The sequence below is a fragment of the Engystomops pustulosus genome, chromosome 2, assembly GCF_040894005.1.
Source record: "Engystomops pustulosus chromosome 2, aEngPut4.maternal, whole genome shotgun sequence".
Classification (NCBI taxonomy): Eukaryota; Metazoa; Chordata; class Amphibia; order Anura; family Leptodactylidae; genus Engystomops; species Engystomops pustulosus.
This window is the reverse complement of record NC_092412.1, coordinates 171,007,743-171,029,825: the sequence shown is the minus strand read 5'-3', so window position 1 is coordinate 171,029,825 and position 22,083 is coordinate 171,007,743. Positions and strand designations below refer to the sequence as shown.

Sequence of the window (22,083 nt, the reverse complement as noted above, 5' to 3'; positions counted from 1 at the left end):
ATAGCGGGAGGTGGGGTAGTCTGTTGATCCCTACTATGCCATCTGCCGTTCAGGTACAAATCAAGCAGTGGATAACTAGGAATCTGTTGGTTGTATCTTCATACCCTCTTTCCCTTCTCTTCCCTCCTTGTGTGCTCTCTCCCATTGCCCTCTTCAGTCCCATATGTGCTTCCCTTTGTCTTTCTATGTTTTTTGTGCTTTGTTATTGCTTTGTATTGTTGTTAGTATTGTTGTAAGTACCTGTTAACTAGAAACATGATCTTGTATAACATTCTCTCTATGCATCCCATAAACAGAGACAGCCTTTATACTGACATTAATATTGTTATGCTCATGACAAAATTATTCATGTACAAAATAGCTGTGCCAATGGATATATGGCGCCTGTCTTTCATGCTATAAGATAAGTGTATAGATACAGACTGTACTTGATACACTGGTATTACCTTGAACTCTGTCATATGCTAATTTCAATAAAGTTTATTGAACAGAAAAGGTAAGTGCCACCCAGTAGGTAGGCACTTTAGCTGACTAAGTGGACTGTGTCTGCAGCGTACAGTTCAGCTGCAGAGCTGCTCGCACAGCACAGTTGCCATTCATTCCTCCTCTGCGTCTGGCTTCACCCCAGTTTCCTTTAAGTCTACCGTCCCCTCCTCCTGCTTACTGACTCAAAACCAGGACATCCTGGGGTCATGATTATTTTATAGCAGCATATCCTGGCAAGATTCTGTTGTCCACCATTGTCTGATTGCAACATATTTTTGTATAAGTGTGCACCAAAAAAGGATCTTTTGCACATATATGTGTATTTATTAAGTGTTTCCACAAAAGTGTTGCATTTGTGTTGCAATTGCATTTTGTCAACACCTTTCTCTTCACCATTGAACAGAACCAAGGTTCTGGGAATTGAGTTCAGCAAGGAAGTCACAGCCCCAATGTTATTGAAAAAACACTTGTCCATAGTTGATATGAGAATCGGACTGTAGGGCCACAAACAACTCTCCAGGAGGGGAAAGTTCTGGTTCTGCGTAATGAGATGCTGCTTGTGCTCCAGTACACCGAACAGGCAAGGACACTCCTGGCCACTGTCAGCATTGCCATTACCAATAACGTTTTTCTGGGGCTCAAAGATGTATGGAGTTAACCAACATTTATGTTAAAGGAAACACAAATGGGGGAGGCGGGGGTAAGGGCATTCACTACATCTCTACCTAGCTTGGGATTTCTTTTGTTTGCTATTGTGTCTGCAGGACTCCAAGGACTGTCAGTGGCTATGCAGGATAGTCCTTGTCTCGCTTCTTCCTTCTACTCTTTTGGAGGGGTCTTGACTGGGATAAGTGGGACAGCTTTTTCACTTAAAACTGGGATGACCCCTGGTTTTGTTAGGGATCACCACTTGAGGGGTCTTAAACCCAAGACCATTCTCCCTGCACCTTTTTTGGAAGCATCCATTTGCTCAGGGTCTGTTGGACGCCCTGGAATACAAACTCCGTCTGTGCCCAGGCACACCATGATGTGCCACATTGTGCTTAATGCATTTTTTTCGGGGCACACATGCTGTTGGGGTCTACCAGGATGCCTGGCACCATATAAACTGTTTTAAGGACGCTATTTGTATACCAGGATATAACTCATTTGGCACAAAAAGATATTATCTATCTTAGCCTGTTACAGATTGGTCCTTAATAACTTACTGTGGTATGCAATCGTGGGTAGACAGTGAAACATGAACATGAGGACTACTAATGAGATTTCCACCACTCTTCTTTTTTTAGGGCGGTGACAATGACGCTACCTGAACAGGACTCTGTATACTCTGTATATTTACTGCAAGAACTCAGTAGCAAGGCCAGTATGGTATTTTTCTTAAATATGGACAATTTTCCTTATTTTTCTAGTATCCGAGCACATGAACATTCTTTTCTCCCTTTATACTTGCTGAGCAAATAATATTGAAGGGATTGAAGCAAGCAGCATAAGCGGCCTGGATGCGGCTATGAACGCAGGAAGAGTGGACGCTGACACATTTTTTGCACAATGTAATCAGCTCCACCTATTCTAGACCAATCACTATTTAAGGTCTAACAATGACTTTTGTCATTGAGGACTACGAGTTTATAAATAGAAGAGAAAAAACAGAAAAACAGAGGACGGTGCATCGGGTGATACCTTCCAGAGCTGCCTTAGCGAGTAGCTCGTCCAATGTGTAACTCCGTACAGGGTTTTTAGTGATATTTAGTAATATTATAGAAAGTTTTTCTTGATAGCCGGCGATGTATTGGTTGTAATGGCGCGTAAGAGCCATAGTGTGTATGTCCACGCATGCATGGTGCATCGCTAGGACACCGGGGCTTGCGCAGTAGTTATGTTTAATGAGGGTGTACTGGTGTGGAGGTGCATAGTGTACTAATATGGCCGCTCGACACACAGACTGAAAGAATTTAAGTCCAATATTACAGGAGAGACGTTTCAGCTTAAAGGAATCGGCACAATACAGAGATGACATCGAATTTATGACAGAATGAAAATTGTAACATCTACAACACTCCCTTAGCGCCATGCAATTGGCGCTACAACAGAATGAACATGAATATGTGAACATCACCACCTAACTTTGCAAAGCAAAAACAGAATTATGTAAGAGGTTAAACGATAATCAATGGCAAATACTGTTGAAAAAATTGGAGACAAATTTCACGGTTACCCAGGCAGAGATAAAAGAGAAGAAAAGAGATACATTTTTATGTGATAAGATGGACTTTGAATCAGGTTCCATCTTTAATTGGAGTACCAAAAAAACCCAGAGATTCTAAATCAGACCTTTTTCTTACTTGTAGCAGTACATATGTTATTCGTCTCCTCAGCTGTCCATGTGGGCTATTATATGTAGGGGAGACTACCCTCAAGTTTAAAGGAAACCTACCATTTCAAATGGTAGGTTTAAGCTGTAAACACCGAGCACCAGCTCAGGGTGAGCTGGTGCCGGTGCTTATATTCGTTAGTGTTAAAACCGCGGTATCGCGGTTTTAACACTTTTTAAACTTTATAGCAGAAGCCGCTTCGGCGCTGCGCGCGACCGTGCGCGCGCAACGCCTGCTGCATTTCCTATGTAGGCGCGCGCACGATCGTGCGCACGCAGCGCCGAAGCAGTTTATGCTATAAAGTTTAAAAAGTGTTAAAACCGCGATACCGCGGTTTTAACACTAACGAAACTAAGCACCGGCACCAGCTCACCCTGAGCTGGTGCTCGGTGTTTACAGCTTAAACCTACCATTTGAAATGGTAGGTTTCCTTTAAAGCCCGATTTAACCAACACCACTGTACCATATTGCAGAATTCCAGGCATATATTTTACATAATTTCAATGTCTTTATACCTTGATCTACCATAAAAGGTTGTTTTATTACAATTTGTGTAACATCTGTTGCTTCGGTTAACACGGGTTAGTTATTTATGACACCTTACAAGTGAGGTGTGATGTAGATGGGAAAAGGAAAAGACAAAATCTCCTGAAGGGGATGAGGTGGCAGCTATATACTACCATTTTATTATGCAATGGAAGTGACCCTATCTAAGTGGCAGTTTATGGCTACCTCCAGGGATGATTCGATTTGCCAACTAATTAACCAACTGCAGCTGTGGGAACTTGAGTTTTAAACTTTGTTTCAATCAGTAAGATATTCCAAGATGAATGGAGGTATAATATCTGGGTATGGTAGTACATTCTTTTAAATCTGCAAGTAAGAGCTTATCACCTTTGTTACTAACACCATTGCCAATGTTTGGGGGTCTCTGGGCCTGAATTGTAATAAAGTAAGCTTTTTCTCTGGAAGAAGAACCAAGGTTGTCTGTTCTGGATTAGTACCTTAGTTGAGTGGTATAAATTCAACATCTTCATCATCTTATTCGTATCACAACATGTACCTTTTACTGAAACTTGTCACAATTCCTGAACATAAACAAACAAAACAAAATCAAAAAGAAGATTCAGTTGTTGCACATGTGCGGCCAACAAAAATGCTGGTGGTCCTGGGCTCTATCTATGACACAGAAGAGATTGTTTCATCAGTACATGGGGTGGGGAAAGTCACCTAGTTCGTGTTGCAAGTGGCAGGTGATTAGGTCACACTGTTGTCTAATTTTATCTTGTATTCTAACTGGTAAGATCTCAATAAAACTCATTTTTTCATGTCTAGAGTTTTTCTAGAAACAGGTGTTTGGGGGGGGGGGGGGCAAAAGCCTAATCCAATGTTGCACTATGCTACTACAGCCACACAGTGTAAAATATTTCTTTTACCCCTCATGCATTGGTGTTCTGAAGGATCAATCCAATCAAAGATTGCCCACTGCTGAGTGGTTATGTGGGAACAAGTAAAATCCCTGATTAGGGTCCTAAATCTTTAAATTTGGCTGTAAGCCCAGAAAAAACTATGAAAAATATCCATGAAGAGTGAAAAATGTTTCCACACTTGGAATAATTATCAAAAGTTCTCATCAAGTGACCTCTATGGGGATATATATGTCCTATGTATCACCAGTTTCGTCATTTCAGTGACAGGGGCTGCTGGGAGGGTCTTTTAGGCATATTCTAGGGCACAAGGCACAGTGGTGGGATCCATGGAGGCAGGGCCGGATTATGGTTGGTGGGGGCCCCTGATGGAGGTCCTACTGAATGTAGCATAGATACATATTCTCCTGCTCATTATCTACTTTCTGACCAGTACTGCATCTGCATACAGCCACCAACCCCCCAGTAATGTAATACATCTATTATACAGCCGCCAACCCCCCAGTGATACATCTACATACAGCCACCAACCCCCAGTAATACATCTACATACTGCAGCCTCACGCCTAGTAATATATCTACATACAGCCGCCAACCCCCCAGTAACACATCTAAATACAGCCGTCGCAACCCCAGTAATACATCTACATACAGCCGCCAACCCCCCAGTTATACATCTACATACAGCCGTCAACACCCTAGTAAGACATCTGCATACAGCCACCAATCCCTCAGTAATACATCTATATACACTTCAGTCCCCACCAGACACACAGTCCCATGAAACAAACACTTCAGCCACACCACCCATTCAGTCCCATGTAACATACACCTCAGCAAACCAGCCACTCCAGCCATGCAGTCCCATGTAACATACAACTCAGCCAAATTAGCCACACCAGCCATGCAGTCCCATGTAACATACACCTCAGCCACACCAGCCATGCAGTCCCACAAAACCTCCATACCCATGAATAACAATGCTCTTGTGAGTTTTCTGTTCTCTACTTGTAGTCACACATTGCAACTCCTCTACTTCCTGCTTTTCCTGGGAGGCCCTGCCCCTTTTCGTGGAGTAACGGAATCATGTAATATCCCATACACCAAACACACCGGAGGATCTGGGAGATGTCTGTCCCTGGTGTTTATGCTGTGAGCTGAGTTTCTCTGATGTGGAGCGATGCCCTGCAGCAGCGCAGTTGAGCATTGCTCCAGCCAGAGACACTCAGCTCACAGCTGACTATATGGGACTCGCGGGACAGCGCCAGCGCTGTGCAACTAGCCAGCTCACTGCCAGCCGGCTGTTCGATGTCTCATGTAGCGATGTGCACGGCCCCACTATATGGGAGTGCCAACTGCGCACCACGCGCCACGCACATGACGCATACAAGTGAAAGCGAGAGGAAAGCGATGCACAAATCAGGCCAATACGTGACAATACAAGATATGTTCCAACAATAATCTCTTTATTAATGTAAACAAAGCAGACAAAATTACCATACACAAACATCTAAAAGCATTTAAAACAAAAATATATACAAAAAGTGACCAATGTGGAGATCCCGGTCTGGATCGTCCACAAAAAACCTCTAAGTCCAGACACAAAATATTGTCTGTGCACCTCTACCCAGTTGGTGTGAACCTATAATGGATGTTACATACAATGCTCCTAATGAACTAATGATAAATCATGGGCAACATGCTGCCCCAAAAACATGCTCTAATGAGGATCAGACAACCTCTAAAGTGCAAGTGCTACCAGTGTAACAACTATGTTTACCCTACTGGTAAGTGGAAAATGTATATGAAAATAAAAAAATATTTTGTGAAAAAACATGAAAAAAGTGCTGAGTGCAAGTGGGATGAAGTTGGGGATCTTACGGCATGTAAGGTAAAAAGATTCGCTCCTGTATGGTAGGTAGAGCATTGGGGACGAGGTGGGACTGGAGGTACACGGCTCCCCACGCGTATCGTCGTCCCAGGTCCCCTACCCCTGAGGAAGTCGTCCCTGGGACGACGATACGCGTGGGGAGCCGTGTACCTCCAGTCCCACCTCGTACAGCTCTGTACTGTATTTGGTTGTGCTAACCAGCTCCCCCCCTCTTTCCATGACGCATACAAGTGTCACTGTGCATCGCTCTTAGAGAGTGGCAGTCGGATCACAGCTGAGCTGACAGGAAGCATAACACCAGTCTGCGGCACCGATGAGGGGGCCCAAACAAGCTGTTACTCAATGTCTGTGTCGGCAGACATTGTCAGCTGGTGAGGGGGGGGGGGGGCAAGATGGTGGGGGCCCCCGGGTGCTCGCCCCAGGAGCTCCGCTTATAATGTGGCTCGGCATGCGGGTATGTTTCTGATCTACAATGACAAACCAGTGGATCTCTGTCCATAGTGTAGACATTCTATATACCAGAAGTTATCTGTATTCACATACTTAAGGAAAATAAAACTTTTTTTTTCACTAGATTTGAATAGTTGTCTACAGGGAAAAATAAATGATATACTTCTTATCTTCTAGCTACTGCACAGTGTGCAGTGGAGCAACAAGACCGCAGCACTAAGGAAAACCACCGGCCACCAAATGCAGCCTCTGATATGGAAATTCATCCTCTAACCTCTCAAAATCAGTTTCAAACAGAACCTCAAGCTGCAACTTCTGAGCACCTTGAAGCAGACAGTGATGATGACACAGTCAGATTACCTCCTAGAGCACAGTCACAAAACAGGTTGGTAAAAGTTAAATCTTCAATTAGCGCCCAGTAGTAGGCGTAAAACGCGGTGTCCGTTAATGCTACGATCTATCTATATAGCACACTCAATTGGGGTTGAGTAGCAAGTCCTTTTTTAACCCTATTTATCCAATGGATGAAGCAATTCCTCAGTTTCTCATGGGATATACTTTTTGGCATGAATTGTTTTTAGTATTGTATCAAATTTTTTTATAGAAACTATAATAGATATGGGTTGTTTTTTATATAATGTCGGTTGTGCGATCACTGAGCATATCTGAAGAAGGGGCCATGCCACGGAAGTCACAGGCTTGACTAAGCACCTCTGTTTATTTCAGTAGGTGCTTTGGACAGTAGGCACATTACAATTGTACAATTGTAACTCAATAAGCAAGGAATGTTGCAGGGGACAAATACCTATACTAGTGATTTAAATGAAGAATTCTATGCAATTTTTATAATGGTGATCTTCAGTTTGACACACTCTAATGAAAACCTAAATGTCTGCAGACCTCTCTGCTTGCATGTTACAAAGTTCTAAGCGATGTAACTTTCTTTTTCTGAGAAATTATTTTTTACGCAGTGATTTAACCACAAAGCAACATTTTTGCCATAGTTTTTTTAAAGCATTTATGATTAATATACAGGCAGTCCCCGGGTTACGTACAGGATAGGTTCTGTAGGCTTGTTCTTAAGTTGAACTTGTATGTAAGTCAGAACTGTATATTTTATAATTGTAACCCCAGTCAAAAATTTTTTGGCCTATGTTACAATTGGATTTTAAAAATGTTGATTGTCTTAAGAACCAGTATTAAAAATAAATCTTAATTGCTGACACCTCTGATAACTGTTATAGATGTTTATTGTAGCCTGTGACTAAAGTACAGTAAATTACCAACATCCACAGGTCCGTTTGTAACTAGGGGTCGTCTGTAAGTTGGGTGTTCTTAAGTAGGGGACTGCCTGTATAGACGTATATAGCAAGGGGGAGGGAACACAGGTCTTATCATGGACAGTGAATTACATAGAACAGAACTTCGCCTCACTTCCCCAGCCTAATCCTGACCACAATCTGGATAGGGTAGTTAACTCCATGGTGGACGCAAACTATTTCACACTCCCCGTGGCATTGTGAACCGAGTGGAATTGTGAGCACTCATACATATCACTCCAGAAAGACAAAGGGAAATATGGTCAACAACTTCATATCCCAGTTCTAGAACTATGGGCCACATTTATGGGATCGGTGCAAATGCGTACCTGGGTCTCAGTATACAGGCAGTCCCCGGGTTACATAGAAGATAGGGTCTATAGGTTTGTTCTTAAATTGAATTTGTATGTAAGTCGGAACTGTATATTTTATCATTGTAATCCCAGCCAGGACTTTTTTTGGTCTCTGTGACAATTGGATTTTAAAAATGTTGGGTTGTCATAAGAATCAAGATTAACAATAAAGCTTAATTACAGACACCTGTGATAACTGTTACAGTTGTTTATTGTAGCCTAGGACTAAAGTAGAGAAAATTACCAATTACCAGAGGTCCGTTTGTAACTAGGGGTCGTATGTAAGTCGAGTGTTCTTAAGTAGGGGACCGCCTGTATTCTGGAGGCCCTAGATGAACTCTCAATGGGATCAAAGTAAGTGGGTCATGTTGAGACTTAATATACACTGGAGGTGTCCAGGTGTTAACTGGCCCAGCTAGGAGGTGTTCTAGTACTTGCGTAAGGGCGGGAAGCAGATCAATCCCCTTGCCCATTGTTCTTTCCTTGGGGATCATTGAGACACCAGATCACAACATCAAGGCAGGAAGAGTCTATAAGCATTGGTCATCTTCATGAGTGCACTACAAGCTAATTGACTTTCATTGGATTGCTTAGACTGTTGGAATCACTTGTAATCTACACTCTCTCAACTGTACATATATTCTCTTGTGTGTTTTGTTTTGTCTGGTGTGCCCTTAAGGCAAATAAATATATAGATTTAACCCACTTCCATGTCTCAGTTATATACACACTACCTGCATTGACTTCTGGCCCAATATTATCCTGTTACAAACCAGGCTTATATGTTTGAGCGCAGGTGGCAGAAACTACAGTGCTTAGCAGGGTTCTGTTTCTCAGAGGCGAGTGAAAGGAGACTGTTGACCATTTAGAGTTGTGGGCAAGTGTAATGCCTTAGCAGAGGTTGTGTGAACAACTCTATCTTACTTCCTGTGCTTGTCTGAACCTGTGAGTTCAGGGAGTTTGTATGAAAAACAATAACTAATTGACCTTGTGTACCTTAAAGGGGTCCAGGACATCACTGCCTTCAACATACTTTAATCATGCATTGTCTTTTTATTAATAATTCATTCTATAATGGTGATACTAAAGATGAATTGTATTAAATTTATAACTAGATTTTGGGGGGAGGATTTAGATCATCTATCTTTTAACATTTCCCATTAAGTGTCTTTGGGTTTGTAATCCACTGTAGAAATAGCGGCAGTTCTGGTCTACTGCAGTATATTTTGTCTTTCTGCATTTAGCTGAAGGTGCCACAACCCCTTTATTGCTGACTAACCATGTCTCTGTACTTTTGTACTTTTGTGACTGGTATTGCAGTTTGGTTCTATTCCTAAATCAGTCTGAGCTGCTATACCAGCCACAGCTACTACTAGAACCTAGTTCTAGTGTTAGTAGTTGGATCTTTAGTGATGTGAAAAAAATCAATATTGAAATCTCAGAAGCCCCTTTTAAATATTGAATATGGAAGTTTTGAAAAACTTTTATTACTACTTATAATACAATACAGTGCATTTACAATTTTGAATGTATTTCTTGTTCAATGATGTAAGAAAATTGTGTCTTCTCATCTTGACAGATTTGGTGTCGGAGGGATATCAGTAAGTGATAGATTAACAAGGTAACCTATAAAAATAAAATAATGGGAAGGTTTAACTAACAAGTTTGCTGCATGAGTTTTAAAAAGTAACAGAAAATTTGCATTAAGCTTGAAATTAATTATTGGTTAAAAAATCTTCTGAAGTGCATTTTAATTGCATTTTTTATTGTGGAAAAGGTACTCAAACACTGCAGTCTGATGTGGTTTAAGAAATTTAATTTTTTTCTTGGTGTTCTTTTGAAAATGGTGTAGTAAAACAGGAAAAGTGGAGAAGGCAAGGTACCTTCTGTAGTGTTTATCTGAATTCATAAAGACCTGACTGCTGCACATTGAGGTATCCTCTGTAAAGTTCGAGGAGGTTTCATCGGTAGGTATTGGTGCAAGGTATTCCCCCTTTCATGATCACACTGGTCAATCGCTGATGATCACTGTTTATCATGCCTTGTATCGGATGTACATAAGAAATTTCCATTGCGCTGGGCTCTTAGTATTATAGAAGTTATATATACAAGGGAAAGCCATGGTTTACGGGGGCGCCGATCAGGACCCCAGAGCTGCCTGCTGGCAGTATCAGAAACATGGTGTCTATAACGCTGACACTGCTAATACGGCTGCAATACATCAGTATTGCAGAATATTATCATGAATAAGCAATCAGATGATTGCTTGTTCATGTCCCATGGTGATAATATTGAAAAACTTTTTTTTTCTTTTTTACTAAAAAATAAAGTAATAAATCAATAAAAATGTCCATAAGCCCGATAACATCTAAAGAGAAATATAACGCTAAAAAAAGTCTAAATTATAACACAAACCCCACATATGTAGTATCACCGCATCCGTAACAATCCGTAGAATAAAAGTAAATAATTATTGAACCCGTATGATGAACGCCGAAAAAAAACTTTTAAAAGCCTCCAAAAATTATGTTTTTACCTATTAAATCCCACAAAAAATGCAATAAAAAGTGATCATCAAAAGATATGTACTCCAGAATGATGCTGTTGCAAAGTACAACATGTCCAGCAAAAAAAATCAACCAGCTCCGTAGCCAAAAAAGTAAAAATTTTATGCCACTTGGAAGACGCAATGCAAAAATGATAGATTTTTCCCCACATTAGGGTTTATTTGGCAAATTTAGTAAAACATAAGAAAAAACATTAATGCCTGGTATCCCCGTAATCGTATCAACCCACAGAATAAAGATAACATGATTATCAGGCTATACGGTGAACACAAAAAAAAAAAAGTAAAAAATCCAGTACAGAATTGATGCTTTTCTACTCCTGACCTCAAAAAAGTTACTAAATTTTCAACAATAGGGGATACCAACGCCAAAATGGTAACACTGGAAAAAGCATCTCGTACCGCAAAAAAAAAAAATGCCATCACATGGCCCCAATAATGAAAAAGCATTTTTGATTCAATTACTATGAAGATCTCAAGGGGTTAACCATCTTCGTAAAAGCTGTTTCTGATAGTTTGAGGGGTGCAGATTTGAAAAAGGGTGGTTTTAATGCCTAATATTTAAAATTTAATTCAAAACAGTATTTATCCCCAAAATAGTAAATTCTGAAAAAAACTGAAAATCGATATATTCTATTTGTAAGCCGCGTGACATTAAAATAAATTATCCAGACATTTCAAAAATGATGAAAATGTGAAGTAGACATATGGGAAATGTTATTTAGCAACTTATTTAGGTGGTAAATCAATCTGATTGAAAACTAAACGATTTTGAATTCCGAAAATGGCAGATTTTTCAAAAAATTAATCATTTTTTCTTAAGTTTAGCGTTTATTTACAAAAAAAATCAGCCAACATTTACCACTAAAATGAAGTACAACATGTGAGGAAAAAACTGCATCAGAATCGCTTTAATAAGTAACATAGTTTAAAAGTTATAACCATATAAAGAGACGCAAGTATAAAAAGTATGCAAAAAAGTATGTATAAAAATTGTTATGAGTTTGCGATGGTAAAATACAATATTCCATTACTGCTGCAGGATACATTATTATGAAAATACTAATACTATTTTTCAGATAAAACATACATTTTATCAGGAAAAATTCTTGCTAAACAGTACTTGCTAGTAATCCAAAGAAGCAACGATCCAGCGCATGAAGTTAAGAAAACCTCCAAATTTTTATTGACTCCAAAGTAGGCAATGCATCGAAAAACGCACTATAGCAGAATGTAGAATACAGGCTCCAGGCAACGCGTCATGGCTAACAGATATCTGAGATGGGAAGACTTATATTGTATAAGCGGAAGAGACGTCAGAGGGGGAGGAAATCACAGCCTGCCCCCATAGATAATTATATAAACAGTGTCTGCGTCTTATAGTCAGGAAGATCCAGCACTGCCATACTATCTTCGCGGCTGTAATAATGAGAATAAACGCAGATTTCACAGTGTCTCCAAAATAGTGTCTCTTGGTGTGAAAGGAGTGGTATAAATTCCCCCCTTTGCGTCAATGAGGGTGTTTTAGCTGGGAACAGATTTAACAAATTAGCAGTGGAACAAGTTGCTTGCAGATATCTGTCCTTGCCTAACTGGAATTCTATTGCAGGATATGGGTGAAAGCAGTTGCACCCGGTGTGGTCTTCTGCTGCTGTAGCCCATCTGCCTCAAAGTTCGACGTACTGTGCGTTCAGAGATGCTCTTCTGCCTACCTTGGTTGTAACGGGTGGCGATTTGAGTCACTGTTGCCTTTCTATCAGCTCGAATCAGTCTGCCCATTCTCCTCTGACCTCTGGCATCAACAAGGCATTTCCGCCCACAGAACTGCCGCTCACTGGATGTTTTTTCTTTTTCGGACCATTCTCTGTAAACCCTAGAGATGGTTGTGCGTGAAAATCCTAGTAGATCAGCAGTTTCTGAAATACTCAGACCAGCCCTTCTGGCACCAACAACCATGCCACGTTCAAAGGCACTCAAATCACCTTTCTTCCCCATACTGATGCTCGGTTTGAACTGCAGGAGATTGTCTTGACCATGTCTACATGCCTAAATGCACTGAGTTGCCGCCGTGTGATTGGCTGATTAGAAATTAAGTGTTAACGAGCAGTTGGACAGGTGTACCTAATAAAGTGGCCAGTGAGTGTATATCAATATTGGTTAAGGCGACAGTGAAGTGTTCATGTGGTTCAGTAATCCACAATTACTTTCTATTAAATAAATCACAAAACTAGACTAATGTGTTAACGAATGTTTTCACACAATAAAAAAAAAATCCTATAAAACCAGATGCAAAAAGCTCAAGCTCTCCTCATGAAGATACCAGCAACAAATTTATCACTAAACAGAGAATTATTGAAATGAGAAATATAACACCAATTTCTTAATACCCTTAAAAGAAGCAAACCATAAAATAGAAATCCAAAATTTCCATATACCCCGTTGCATGTACCTGTCCTACCGAGAGTTGTTCTGCACTCGGCTGCACAAACGCTTTCATAGTGAACTTCGAGAGGCCCCGAACCTACCTGTATAAGTGACTATTTAATCTTCTGTATTGAAAGGAAAGTTTTCATATCGTTAGCTGCATCTGTACATGTATTACATGGTCCGGATGTATTTTATTCTCTATTAAGAAATGTATACCAAGGGGATGTATGGGGAGACCATGGGTGCCTAAGGAGGTGATGAGATCTTTTACAGGATACAGTGGAGGAAAAAAGCGTAAAATGTTGAAAAGGGGTATGAAGTTTATCCCCTCTTTTTGACAGGGAATGTACAGTCAATCGTAAACAAAATGATGTTAGCACAATAAAGATCATTTTAACCCCTTACTTTACTATTCACTCCATTTTATTGCTGTTTTAACTCCTATCACTCTCCATGCTGCTCACTGTAAAATCCCAGGGTGTAAACGAAGCCTCTGTAAGCAGACACATTACTGCATTATCCATCTAATCTTGTGGGGTGACAATGTGGTTAGATTATCAGGGTACAAGGTGTGAATACACTTTTATCTGGCTTCTGACATTGCACTAACACACTGACACATAGAAAGAGAGAAAAGACAGATCAGAGATGCATGAGATGATTACAAAAAGGCTGAGTGTCCATTACACTGTTACGCTGTGAGCTCTGCTACATCTCACAGATATGTACCTACCTCCCCCTTCCCGCTGATCACTTATCACTAGAGATGAGCGAGCACTAAAATGCTCGGGTACTCGTTATTCGAGACGAACTTTTCCCGATGCTCGAGTGCTCGTCTAGAATAACGAGCCCCATTGAAGTCAATGGGAGACTCGAGCATTTTTCAAGGGGACCAAGGCTCTGCACAGGGAAGCTTGGCCAAACACCTGGGAACCTCAGAAAAGGATGGAAACACCACGGAAATGGACAGGAAACAGCAGGGGCAGCATGCATGGATGCCTCTGAGGCTGCTTAATCGCACCATTATGCCAAAATTATGGGCAACAGCATGGCCATGACAGAGTGACCGAATGAGGCTAGATAGCATCTAAAACATCCAATAATTGACCCTGACACTATAGGGGACGGCATGCAGAGGCAGCGGTAGCAGTGGCAGGCTAGTGAGTCTCATGGCGACATACCCTAAATGGACTCAGGTTTCACCAAAGGAGGTGAAATGATTTCCTATGTGAACAAAAGGTTGACGGTATATTTAGTCGATAACACAGCATGGTGGCGACATAGTGACCAAGTTCCATAACGTATCTGGTGAAACACCCGAAAAATGAGCCTGACACAGCTCTTTTGATAAGGGGACGACATGTGGAGGCAGCCATGGAGACGACTTCCATGATTAAGAGCGACAGTATGGGGCATTCATATTGCGCTGCTATGATTGCAACTTCAGGTCTCCAGCATGGCGGCGACAGATGGGCCGAGTTCCACTATGTATCTGGTGAAACACCTGAAAATTCTGCCTGACACAGCTCGTTTGATAAGGGGATGATGTGCTGCATATCCTCTCGTGCTCCAGCGTCTGGGGTATAGAGAGTTGAAATGAGACATTGGTGGACGCTGTGGAGGATCGTGGAGGCAAAATGGACAGGAAACAGCAGGGGCAGCATGCATGGATGCCTCTGAGGCTGCCTAATCTTGGGATGGAGCTGGCGGTCCACTGCCAGGCGAGCTTTCGCCTGTCCAAGCCCCTGTCTCTCGGCTCCTCCCCACCCAAAATGGGCCTGGGGGCCAGAAGCGTTTACTTTGAAAAAATTATAATTTTCAAATTAACCCGGGTCGTTTGAATATTTCACCTAGGAATAATGGAATAGCATAGTGGTTCTATTTTTAATTGTTTTTACGGAAATGGTTCCATGATTAAGAGCGACAGTATGGGGCATCCATATTGCGCTGCTATGATTGCAACTTCAGGTCTCCAGCATGGCGGCGACAGAAGGGCCGAGTTCCACTATTTATCTGGTGAAACACCTAAAAATTCTGCCTGACACAGCTCGTTTGATAAGGGGACGATGTATGGAGGCAGTGAACTAGTAGTAGATTAAAGGTGCTGCAGTTAAAACTATGTTAGTTGGATCTTGAGATGGAGCTGGCGCTCCGCTGCTAGGCGAGCTTTCGCCAATCCAAGCCCCTGTCTCTAGGCTACTCCCCAAACAGCACTTCTAAGAACCTTTTGTATAAGATCAAGTGTCGTAGCGTTCTTATAAGTTTAGGATATGGCGGGTGAGGGGAATGTAAACAGATGCGCAAGAAGCGCTGAAATAATATTGGTAAATTATAAAAGTTTGCCAGTATATTTTGTGGATTACACAGCAGGGTGGCGACAAAGTTAACAAGTTTGATGTGGAAGCCATGAAAACAACCCAAAATTCTGCCCGACACAGCTCGTTTGATAATGGGATGATGTTTGGAGGCAGCTATATGGACGACTTTTGGAGGCAGCTATGGCGATGACGTGTGGAGGTAGCAATGGAGACAACGTGTGGAGCCAGCTAAAAAGACGACATGTGGAGGCTGCTATGGAGACAATTTAATTTGGATAGTGCCTGTATGTGGCAGTCCAAAAAAGTTTTCAAACCAGAGGAGCAGGTAGGTGGTCCTCCAGAAAAATTAAATAAATTGAGTGCCTGTATGTGGCAGTCCAAAAAAGTTTTCAAACCAGAGGAGCAGGTAGGTGGTCCTCCAGAAAAATTAAATAGATTGAGTGCCTGTATGTGGCACTCCCAAAAATTGCTTAAAACAGAGGACCGGGTAGGTGGCCCTCCAGAAAAATTAAATACATAGAGTACTATAGCTAGAGCCAGTTGGCCCTGGCAAAAAATAGCCAGTTTCCTATGCTTTAGTGTACAAAGAGGAGGAGAAGGAGGACAATGAGGAGGAGGAGTGCATACATTATTCAGGTTGAGCTTCTTTCACCTGGTGGAGAATGAAAATCCGGAGAAATCCAGGCTTTATTCATCTTGATAAGCGTCAGCCTGTCAGCGCTGTCAGTTGACAGGTGTGTACGCTTATCGGTGATGATGCCACCAGCTGCACAGAAAACCCGCTCGGACAACACGCTAGCGGCAGGGCAGGCAAGAACCTCCAAGGCGTACAGCGCCAGTTCGTGCCACATGTCCAGCTTTAAAACCCAGTAGTTGTAGGGAGCTGTGTGATCATTTAGGACGATGGTATGGTCAGCTACGTACTCCCTCACCATCTTTCTGTAAAGATCAGCCCTACTCTGCCGAGACTGGGGACAGGTGACAGTGTCTTGCTGGGGTGACATAAAACTGGCAAAGGCCTTGTAAAGCCTACCCCTGCCAGTGCTGGAAAAGCTGCCTGCTCGCCTACTCTCCCTTGTTACTTGTCCCGCAGAAGTACGCCCTCTGCCGCTAGCGCTGTCAGAAGGGAAATACTGTTTCAGCTTGTGCACCAGGGCCTGCTGGTATTCATGCATTCTCACACTCCTTTCCTCTCCAGGGATGAGAGTGGAAAGATTTTGCTTGTACCGTGGGTCCAGAAGAGTGAATACCCAGTAATCGGTGCTGGAATAAATTCTTTGAACGCGAGGGTCACGGGATAGGCAGCCTAGCATGAAATCTGCCATATGTGCCAGAGTCCCAATGCGCAAGAATTCACTCCCCTCACTGACCTGACTGCCCATTTCCTCCTCCTCCAACTCCTCCAACTCCTCTTCTTCTGCCCATACACGCTGAACAGTGAAGGACTGAACAATGGTCCCCTCTTCTGTCTCGCCAACATCTTCGTCCTCATCCTCCTCCACCTCCTCCGATATGCGCTAAGAAACAGACCTGAGGGTGCTTTGGCTATCAACAAGGGAATCTTCTTCCCCCGTCTCTTGTGACGAGCGCAAAGCTTCTGACTTCATGCTGACCAGAGAGTTTTTAAACAGGCCAAGCAGCGGGATGGTGAGGCTGATGATGGCGGCATCGCCACTGACCATCTGTGTTGACTCCTCAAAGTTACTCAGCACCTGACAGATATCAGACATCCACGTCCACTCCTCATTGTAGACTTGAGGAAGCTGACTGACCTGACTACCAGTTCTGGTGGAAGTTGACATCTGGCAGTCTACAATCGCTCTGCGCTGCTGGTAAACTCTGGATAACATGGTTAATGTTGAATTCCACCTCGTGGGCACGTCGCACAACAGTCGGTGAGCGGGCAGTTGGAGGCGGCGCTGCGCTGCCCTGAGAGTGGCAGCATCTGTGCTGGACTTCCTGAAATGCGCACAGATGCGGCGCACCTTCGTGAGCAAATCAGACAGATTGGGGTATGTCTTGAGGAAACGCTGAACTATGAGATTTAACACATGGGCCATGCCGAGTTGCAGAGCCGCCACCAGGTTACGGCCGTTGTCACACACAACCATGCCTGGCTTCAGGTTCAGCGGTGCCAGCCACAGATCAGTCTGCGCCGTGATGCCCTGTAATAGCTCTTGGGCGGTCTGCCTTTTATCGCCTAGGCTCAGCAGTTTGAGCACCGCCTGCTGTCGCTTAGCGATGGCACTGCTGCTGTGCCTAGAGCTACCGACTGATGGCGCCATGCCCATGGATGGTAATTCGGAGGAGGAGGAGGTGAAGGAGGGGTGGGAGGAGGAGGAAAAGGCCTCGGTCTCTACCAGCCTATAGGGCAGCATCTCCAGGCTAAGCAACTTGGAGATGTGGACGTTGAGGGCTTGGGCATGTGGGTTGGTTGCGCTATACTTCCTTTTGCGCTCCAGCATCTGGGGTATGGAGAGCTGAACGCTGGTGGATGCTGTGGAGGATCGTGGAGGCGAAGATGGGGTTTTCGCATGGGAGGTGTTTGGGCCGTGGTCCTGGGCAGGGGGCTGACTAGCAGATGACACAGGGGAAGGAGCAGTGGTGTGCCCGGCCGGAGGTGAACGGGCTTGGTGCCATTGAGCGGGGTGTTTAGCATTCATATGCCTGCGCATACTGGTGGTAGTTAAGCTAGTAGTGGTGGAAGCCCTGCTGATCCTGGTTTGGCAAAGGTTGCACACCACAGTCCGTCGGTCATCCGGTGTTTCTTTAAAGAACCTCCAGACTTCTGAAAATCTAGCCCTCGCCACGGGAGCTTGACTACGGGCAACATTTGGCGCTGATGCACCAGCTCTGGCCCTGCCTCTCCGTCTGGCCCCACCACTGCCTCTTCCAACCTGTTCTGCTATAGGACTCGCCTCCGTCTCAGAAGCACTGTGTTCACCCGGCCTATCAACCCAGCTTGGGTCTGTCACCTCATCATCCTCCGATCCCTAAGTCTGCTCCCCCCTCCGACTTCCTGCCCTGACAACAACTTCACCACTGTCTGACAACCGTGTCTCCTCATCGTCCGACACCTCTTTACACACTTCTTCCACTACGTCAATAATGTCATCATCACCCACAGACTGCGACCGGTGGAAAACCTGGGCATCGGAAAATTGCTCAGCAGCAACCGGACAAGTGGTTTGTGACTGTGGGAAGGGTCCAGAAAACAGTTCCTCAGAGTATGCCGGTTCAAATGCCAAATTTTGCTGGGAGGGGGCAGACTGGGGGGAAGGAGGCTGAGGTGGAGGAGCTGGAGGAGTGCTGATTTCGGTGACATGGGTGGACTGCGTGGAAGACTGACTGGTGGACAAATGGCTAGAAGCATTGTCCACAATCCACGACATCACCTCTTCGCACTGTTCTGGCCTCAACAGTGCTCTACCACGAGTCCCAGTAACTTGAGACACGATGAACCTAGGAAGTGTAGCTCTGCGGCGTTCCCCTGCTCCCTCATCAGCAGGTGGTGTCTCACCCCGCCCAGGACCACGGCCTCTGACCCCTGCAGTAGTTGGACGCCCACGTCCACGCCCTTGTCCTCTACCCCTAGCCCTTGGGTTAAACATTTTCCAAATTAAAGTGTAAACTTTTAATTTTTTTTTTTGTGTTTATTTATTTATTTATTTTTATTTTTATTTTTTTAACGAAACGATGCTATCCTATTGCTATGGCTAGTTTCTAACCTACACTGACAGCACACAACTGGATTTTGTGCTGTGCCTGATGACTTTGAGCTATAAAATGAAATAAAGGTAAAAAAAAAAAAAAATCAGCAGACTCTGCCTAATTCTTATCAAACCCCTAATAAATTGTCCCACTTCGGTGTTTGAGGTGGATATGCGTGTCACTAAGAGCTAAACACAACGGTCGCAGGTCTCCCACCAAATTCCTCACAATATGGTACTAGCTGCACTACTAATGCCAGCAAGCCCAGCCACAAGCAAACAAAAAAAAGGAAAATATAACGCTATTGTAGGCCTAAGTAAGCCGTTGGGGTTCTCCTATGGCTATTTTGTAGCCTACACTGAAAGCACACTGCTTTGCAAGATGAGTTTGAGCTATAAAATGAAATAAAGGTAAAAAAAATAAATAAATCAGCAGACTCTGCCTAATTCTAATCAAACTCCTAATAAATTGTCCCACTTCGGTGTTTGAGGTGGATATGCGTGTCACTAAGAGCTAAACACAACGGTCGCAGGTCTCCCAGCAAATTCCTCACAATATGGTACTAGCTGCACTACTAATGCCAGCAAGCCCAGCCACAAGCAAACAAAAAAAAGGAAAATATAACGCTATTGTAGGCCTAAGTAAGCTGTTGGGGTTCTCATATGGCTATTTTGTAGCCTACACTGAAAGCACACTGCTTTGCAAGATGAGTTTGAGCTATAAAATGAAATAAAGGTAAAAAAAAAATAAAATCAGCAGACTCTGCCTAATTCTAATCAAACCCCTAATAAATTGTCCCACTTTGGTGTTTGAGGTGGATATGTGTGTCACTAAGAGCTAAACACAACGGTAGCAAGTCCCCCTGCAAATTCCTCACAATATGGTACTAGCTGCACTACTAGTGCCAGCAAGCCCAGCCACAAGCAAATAATAAAAAATATTGTATAACGTTATTGTAGCCCTAAGAAGGGCTGTTGGGTTCTTGTAGAATCACTCCTGCCTAACACTATTCTAATAGAACACCCTAACGCTTTCCCTGACCAGCAGCAGCTCTCTTCCTAGCGGCATCCAGACACAGAATGATCCGAGCAGCGCGGGCAGGGGCTAGTCTATTCCAGGGTCACCTGATCTGGCCAGCCAACCACTGCTATCGACGTGTAAGGGTACCACGTCATGCTGTGTGGAGTGCAGAGTCTCCTGGCTTGTGATTGGCTCTGTTTCTGGCCGCCAAAAAGCAAAACGGCGGGATATGCCATTTTCTCGAGCGGGCAAAGTATTCGTCCGAGCAACGAGCAGTTTCGAGTACGCTAATGCTCGAACGAGCATCAAGCTCGGACGAGTATGTTCGCTCATCTCTACTTATCACCTTGTATCTTGTACTTTTCAGCCTCTTTCTCTGCTCCTCTCTCTGCTCACCGTGACAGCATGTAATCAGTGAGAGTCTCTGAGCTCTGGATACAGACAGAAATCTTATCTGCAAGATCTCACACAAAAATCCAAGATGGCGCCCGAACCTAATGTTAATAATAGTGAATTCGAGAATGTGTTATGTTGAATATGTATTCAACGTAACACATTCTCGAATTCACTGTTATTAACATTAACATAAGAAATTTGTCTTTATGGGAATACCCCTTTAACATCAAGACCACAAAGGGTGCATATTGGATATATAAGGCTGAAGTGGCTGTGAGTAGTATTGGAGCCCCACAGGGGACGGTATTGGCTTCTTTTTTGTTCACCATTTACAGTAAAACCATTCACCGTTCATCATTTTCCGAGTATAAGCCGACCCAAGTATAAACCGAGACCCCTAAGTTTAACACAAAAAAATGGAAAAACCTGTTGACTCGAGTATAAGCCAAGGGTGGGAAATGCTTTGGTCACAGCACCAGTATATAGCCAGCCAGCCACCTGTAGTATATAGCCTGCCAGCCTCTCTAGTATATAGCCTGCCAGCCTCTCTAGTATATAGCCTGCCAGCCCCTGTAGTATATAGCCTGCCAGCCCCTGTAGTATATAGCCTGCCAACCCATATAGTATATAGCCTGCCAGCCCCTGTAGTATATAGCCTGCCAGCCCCTGTAGTATATAGCCTGCCAGCCCCTGTAGTATATAGCCTGCCAGCCCCTGTAGTATATAGCCTGCCAGCCCCTGTAGTATATAGCCTGCCAGCCCCCTTAGTATATAGCCTGCCAGCCCCCTTAGTATATAGCCCGCCAGCCCCTGTAGTATATAGCCTGCCAGCCCTTGTAGTATATAGCCTGCCAGCCCCTGTAGTATATAGCCTGCCAGCACCCTGTTATATATAGCCAGCCCATGTAGTATATAGCTAGCCAGCCCATGTAGTATATAGCTTGCCAGCCCCTGTAGTATATAGCCTGCCAGCCCCTGTAGTATCTAGCCTGCCAGCCCCTGTAGTATATAGCCTGCCAGCCCAAGTAGCATACAGCCAGCCCCTGTAGTTTATAGCCAGCCAGCCCCTGTAGTATATAGCCAGCCAGACCCCTGTAGTATATAGCCAGCCCCTGTAATATATAGCCTACCAGCCCCCTTAGTTTATAGCCTGCCAGCCCCTGTAGTATGTGGCCTGCCAGACCCCTGTAGTATATAGCCTGCCAGCTCCTGCCCCCAACATAATATCTGTAGGAAAAAAACTCACCTTCCGGCACCCCCCCGGCAGGTCCTCTTCTATCCATCGCAGCTCTGGCATAGACACCGTGTCCACGCGCGGTCCATTGCAGGCACCATGACGTCAGC

General features: G+C 43.7%; 1 protein-coding gene across 9 annotated transcripts in view; it reads left to right on the top strand.

The window, feature by feature from the left end:
* DCAF6 (DDB1 and CUL4 associated factor 6) overlaps nt 1-22,083 on the top strand; it is a 737,604-nt gene that overhangs the window by 440,963 nt on the left and 274,558 nt on the right. For 8 of the 9 annotated variants that reach the window (XM_072137281.1, XM_072137275.1, XM_072137278.1 and 5 more), the window contains 2 exons: nt 6,807-7,014; nt 9,881-9,922. In XM_072137281.1, the coding sequence (XP_071993382.1) occupies nt 6,807-7,014; nt 9,881-9,922 (250 nt within the window). The remainder of the gene's footprint in view (nt 1-6,806; nt 7,015-9,880; nt 9,923-22,083) is intronic. The other variant, XM_072137274.1, reaches the window with a different exon arrangement.